The sequence below is a fragment of the Monopterus albus genome, unplaced genomic scaffold (assembly GCF_001952655.1).
Source record: "Monopterus albus unplaced genomic scaffold, M_albus_1.0 scaffold256.1, whole genome shotgun sequence".
NCBI lineage: Eukaryota > Metazoa > Chordata > Actinopteri > Synbranchiformes > Synbranchidae > Monopterus > Monopterus albus.
This window is the reverse complement of record NW_018128136.1, coordinates 7,405-13,237: the sequence shown is the minus strand read 5'-3', so window position 1 is coordinate 13,237 and position 5,833 is coordinate 7,405. Positions and strand designations below refer to the sequence as shown.

At 40.6% G+C, this 5,833-nt stretch overlaps 1 protein-coding gene and 1 long non-coding RNA gene across 3 annotated transcripts in view; both read left to right on the top strand.

Moving 5' to 3' along the window:
- LOC109972421 (uncharacterized) overlaps positions 1-3,330 on the top strand; it is a 20,093-nt gene extending 16,763 nt beyond the window's left edge. The window contains exon 4 of one of the 2 annotated variants that reach the window (XR_002276683.1): positions 3,173-3,330. This is a non-coding gene — a long non-coding RNA (uncharacterized LOC109972421). Of the gene's footprint in view, positions 1-226; positions 963-3,172 lie in introns of those variants that run through there. The other variant, XR_002276682.1, reaches the window with a different exon arrangement.
- A 123-nt stretch (positions 3,331-3,453) lies between these two features.
- Positions 3,454-5,237, top strand: LOC109972422 (DELTA-sagatoxin-Srs1a-like). The gene is made up of 3 exons (XM_020621249.1): positions 3,454-3,462; positions 3,558-3,604; positions 4,820-5,237. The coding sequence occupies exons 1-3, from the start codon at positions 3,454-3,456 to the stop codon at positions 5,235-5,237; spliced, it is 474 nt and encodes a 157-aa protein (XP_020476905.1).
- Positions 5,238-5,833: the final 596 nt, after the last annotated feature.

Genomic DNA, 5,833 nt, shown 5'->3' with positions numbered 1-5,833 from the left:
AGTGTTTTAGTGAACTAGTCCCCTTGATTTTAAACAGTGCTCCAGTTGGCTAACACAGTAAATACTGACCAGTGATTCAGTGAACACATAGGGTGATATATAGATATGTAACTACATAAACATAAACACAACTGTGAGATTAAAGTATATAAACTTATGTATGCTATATAATAAAAACCCTAACTAATTATTCATTTCTATCTAAAAATGAAAATCACCCTAACAGTGGCTGGTAAGGACACACAGGAGCGTCCCTCAGGAAGCTGTTTATCCACGACTGTTCTGCCACTGGAACCTCGTATTTATTAGTGTGACTGTCACGAGGAAGGAGACTAACCTAAAACTACCATCTGTTCTGAAATCTAACCCAGCCTCCCTCTACACATCTAGCATTAACCATGCTGTGTTGACAACTACAAAACTGTGGAATAAATTGCCTTCTGTTCTAGTCAACCGAGCTCTGGGGTATCACACGTTCTGTCCATGCTCAGTACTGCTGACTGTAATGTCCAACTTTAAAATAAAAAGGGGTGGGGGGGGACTTTCAAAAGTAGAAATAATGGGAGTTGGGATTGGTTGGAACAAAGATGCTTCTGGGTGTCTTGTTGAAACTTCACTACAGAACTTGTGTATCCTGTGCCATAATGTAGAGATCTGTTGCTACTGTAAGATGGATTTTACCCACTGTCCACTTAAGTCGTTTCATTGGCACTTTTGTTTTAGTTTTAGCTCCACTGTTTAGGCCTTGTGGGAGATGTGTACTCTCACAGACACAGAAACCCATTTCAAGTCCTGTTTGCTGCATTTGTTCATTTCCTTTCTTTGCCACTTTTTTTTTTTCTCTATATCTGGGATACAGTTATCTTTAAGGCATCAGATTTCACATGCATAAACCAAGAAATGCCATAAATTGATTTATCACCTTGTTTACAGACAGATCAAATAAATTTATTCCAACCAAATGTGTCTGTTTCATGTTTTTTCCCTCCATGCTGTATGTTGCTTCTTTAAAGGATTTCAGGAAGTGCACCTTCTTGCTGAGAGTCAGACAAGACCCAGTTCTGCTCATGTCTGGCTATTTGTTTAAAGCTATAGCTAGTAACCTGTTAGCTTAGCATGGAACTGGAAGACAAACGGCTACCCTGGGTTTATACACAATACAGGTATTCTAACAAAGTGGATTAAGACCCACAGTAAAGCCAGACTGCTAGGTATTCCAGAAACTTGCACTGCTAATTTACTAGTAACAAGAAACAGGATTACTGAAGTGTTGGCATGGTTTTGCACAGTAATGACTCGATTCCATTCTAAATTAAGTTTTGCAGCCTACTTGGTAAATCCTGCTTAATGAAACGGGCCAAAAAACCTTTTCAATTTCTTGGTTGTTCCATCTCAGTGAAGCAGGCTGTAGTTGGTTGGGGTTTGTGGTGCTGTTAAAAGTTCACTGCACAGGTGTCCACCAGCATTATTGTTTGTGCTGAAGTTGAGCATCAGTTCGTGTCTGGGAAACAGTCGATGAAATCCTTTAGCCCCAGGTATGTTTTACTAGCTTGTCGGGAGCCACTAATTTCCAGTTTATTAGGTACACTTAGCTAATTGAATCCAGCAGTCCTGCAATAAATATGGCCAGATTATAATGTTCTGGTATAGGTTTAACTAATCACTTGGAGGCTGTTGAGCTGTATTGTGTCATACTGGCAGATCCTATTATTTTGTGGAACATATGAGGGTAAACTAAACATCTGTTTAACCTTTTGAGCGCTTTCTGGATTTGCACTTAGATTTGAAACAACTTTAAACCACCATGTTAAGATAGAAATGAAGATTTGACAGTTACTTTTCCACAAACTGGGCCAACTTTCTGCTGATTAACAGTAGTGGAAGAAGCAGGAAATGTTCACAACTTGGAACAATGTAAAAATACCCCATTACAAGTAAAAGTCCATTGAAATTCCCACTTTTGTAAAGAGTATTATTGCTACCTGTTGTAGGTGGTGCTAGTTTTAACTGCTTTATATACAGTCAACTAGTGTAATCCAGTGGTTCCTAAATTAGGTTTAGCCTAAATTTGGAGTCTCTTCCTGCCTAGTAGGTTGATCCCGTAAATTCTGTTTAGGGTGTTTGTGCTGTTTATGTCCATGTGAAAGTGAGCAGAGCTATATGATCAGGTTCATGTCTGGGTTTCTGGGAGCGGCTGTATAGCAGATGCTCTCGGGTCCCACTGGTTTTTGTGATTAAATACCTATGAAGACTAGGGTTGAGTTAGGCAGATAATTTGTTCCAGTCTTAGTTAGCAAGGGGCTTGACTATTGATGTATGGCTACTTTAGTTGGTATCACTGGATTACTGTGCAACAGTACACAGTAAGTTACTATTGTTTAGATTGTACTATGGCCTCTTTAGTCCTCCTCAGAAGAGCTTTTGGAACATGTTAACACTTTGTAATAATTCTTTAGTATATTACTTGTGTGGTGTAGAAGAGAATTATTTAAGAATGTAATTATGTACGAATGTTAACACTTTGTTATAATTCTTTAGTATATTACTTGTGTGGTGTAGAACATAATAATCTATGTAGAGATACTGCTTGCAAACCAATGATGGTAAGATGATGTCATGGGGTAGGACTGGATAAGTCTGACTTCTTCCTACTCCGTTCAAGCATGTACTAGGTATAAGCAAATTGATATTGGATTAGCATTTGTTGGATATGTGTGAAATTATGTGTGTTGACATATCAACTGTCTTTACATGCTGGAAAGAATAAATAAATCAAATCAATCTAACGGTTACCTGTTGAACAGCCTTTAGCAGTGATGGAAAACAAATAAGCAAACTGAACATTTTAACTGGACAATGAAAATTAAGATTAAGTGGGAAAAGACTCAGAAAAAGACCATCAAGAAAAGGAGGAGTCTCTCTGAGAGGACAGAGTCCACCCCGTGCATACTGAATGCTTTACAAGAAGCCACAGCACAGAGGAAACGGCTGCTGTCCCTGAAAACACCTTCAGTTTTAGGTTTAGTTAATGTACAAACTGAAACTGCCACAGCGAGTTAATCTATCAACAAATCATTACCTTAAAAAAGCACTGCCCTGTGTGTCTGCTTACACCTGAAATGTTAGTGGCTACAGAACAACTGACCCTTCCACAGTCCATCTCCCCAAACAGAATGAAGACGTGATGGCTGGGAATATAATTTCAGCTGTTGCACAGTGTGCAGGTTCCATTTGTACTGGTTCAGCTGCCGATGCTGCTGGTGCAGTTGCCGAGGTTGCTGGTGCAGTTGCCGAGGTTGCTGGTGCAGTTGCCGATTCTGGTGCATCAGTTGCCGATTCTGCGTGCATTTGCCGACGTTGCTGGTGCAGTTGCCGAGGTTGCTGGTGCAGTTGCCGAGGTTGCTGGTGCAGTTGCCGATTCTGCTGCTGCCAATTCTGCTGGTGCAGTTGCCGATGTTGCTGGTGCAGTTGCTGATGCAGCTGCTGATTTTACTGCTACATCTGATGATTCTGATGATGCAGATGACTCTGCATCTCTGATATACCGCCAATGTAAGATTAAGATTCAGAACGAGTGCTCTGACTACGTGCTGTGTAACCCCAGGTGAGTTTTAACATAGTAAATGGACTGCTTGTATAGAGCTTTTCTATGCAATCCAGTACAGTTAAAGTCCCCATGGCTGCTCATTTTGCTTGTTTCCAGCTATTTAATGTTTAATCTTGGGTACCTCTTAGTGTGGCACCTCTCATAACTCCAAATAGTCTGTAATTATTTCAGAACAATAAAACCCAATATCACAAGGAGAGCCTCCTCCTGAAAACAAGAGGATAGTTCGTGAACGTGCACAACTCCTAATGCTGGTGTTGTCACAAGTGGACAGCACAATGAACCATAACAGCATTAATTAATATGAATGTCTTCTCCATAGATAGGTAAACAGCAGTATATGTGCCAATGAACCGACAATAATATCATGGGTCGTTACCCCCCCCCCCCACGTGTCTAAGTGTCCCTGAGCAAGACACTGAATCCTGAATAGCTCCCGGTGGCTTGACTAGTGCCGTTGTGTGACAACCTGTCATCATCGGTGTGTGAATGGTGTATCATCTCCTGTAAAGCGCTTTGGCCAGTGCAACACACTGTGGAAAAATGCGCTATATAAATACAGTCTATTTACCATTATGACCATTCAAGGAATTCCTTAAACTATCATGTAAGACTTGACATTGAAAAAAAGTGTCGCGAACAAGATTTTGTGAGACATGTATAAACAATTTTGCTTCTGCATAGAAATACTAGAACATATGATAACCTCATTTTTTGAGCTTTAGGTCACATCTAACAATGTAGATAAGTCAGAAATGAAGGAAAAGCACCGTGGGCTCTTTAATGTGCTTTCACACTATTTGCTCAGTCATCCCTTCACACTCCAAAGTGCACTGGTCTAAGCCACAGCCGCCTGCTACACTGTGGCAGTGGGTTTTCAGTTACTGTCTGAAGAGTTGTTGGAAGGTATTTGTTGTTTTTATGTAGCTGCACTACAGCGCCCCCTCTGTCTAGTCAGGATAAACGCATCCTGTAGCCTCTGTACTAGATTTTTTGAATTCCCCTCAGGATCAATAAAGTATCTATCTATCTATCTATCTATCTATCTATCTATCTATCTATCTATCTATCTATCTATCTATCTATCTATGTGAACAGGAATGGAGCTGACCCTGGGGAGTTTACATAGCAACAAAACCATTATTTTACTTAAAATACTGGAACTATTAAAAGACGATCTGATCTCTGTTGCTTTCTCCTGTTTGTGACCAGGGTGTACACCTACAGCGGAAACTATAACAAACCTCTGCCTGCCACTATCGGCCCTTCCAAATCTGGTGGGGCCCTGTTCACCAAGACCCCTAACACGGCCTGTGGATCTGTTGGCGTCTTCACATACGACCTCCAGAATAAATCCACAAAACGGTGCAGTAGAAAAGTGGCTGTGATGTTCTCTAACCCATACGACTTTAACCTGTACTCCAACTGGTTCGCAGTGGGCGTCTTTAACAAGAATAAAAAATGTGACTATGATCTTTACAGTGAGATGTATTACAATGAAGAGAAAGGGTTTGTCCGAGGGGAAGCCAGAAATCATGCTCTCACCTATACAAGTGATGTGGTCAACATCATAGCCACCATGTCTGACAGTTACAAACCTGTCATCAAAGTCCAGCTGTGCAACAAATAGAGGACGAAGCCCTCACCAGCTACATTTGCTTCAACACTTCCACCTTCCCTCTCACAAACTTGATGCTTGTGTTTAGCTGCAGATCTCATGTATCAAGACATTCTCAGTTATTCGATTATCTTTATTGCTGATTCTTATTTTTTCACATTTTACTACTTTGCTGTTAGCTTTACATCTGTTGAAAGTGAAGCCACTGTGGTCTAAATCACACACCATTAAAGTGTGATGACGCAGTGTTGCCTGTGTTGTTTGTGGTTTCTGTCTTTGTGAGCCATTGTGTATTTTGAAAACTGCTGTATAAATAAAAACTAACATCATCCAGTTGAACCCACATCTGTAAAAGCTCATCAGAGCAAGTCACTTTCCAACACCTTAACAAATCATGTACTCTGTGAATCATGAATTTGTTCTTGGAGGATGTGGTAAAACGTTCATTAAAACAAACACACCCTGCAGAACAACTTCTGATTCTCTTTGTTTTCCAGCTCATAACAAAACTCCTCGACTGTCATGAAGCAGCTTTGGATTCCTGTAAACACGTGTTTTCCTCATCTAATGGTCACTGACTGTTCTTCACAGCCACCGTCCAGCTGAAC

What these genes read in the sequence shown, in the direction of transcription:
- LOC109972422 (XM_020621249.1), top strand. An exon ending in TACGTGCTGTGTAACCCCAG is followed by an intron (nt 3,605 to 4,819) that starts GTGAGTTTTAAC and finishes GTTTGTGACCAG; the next exon opens with GGTGTACACCTACAGCGGAA.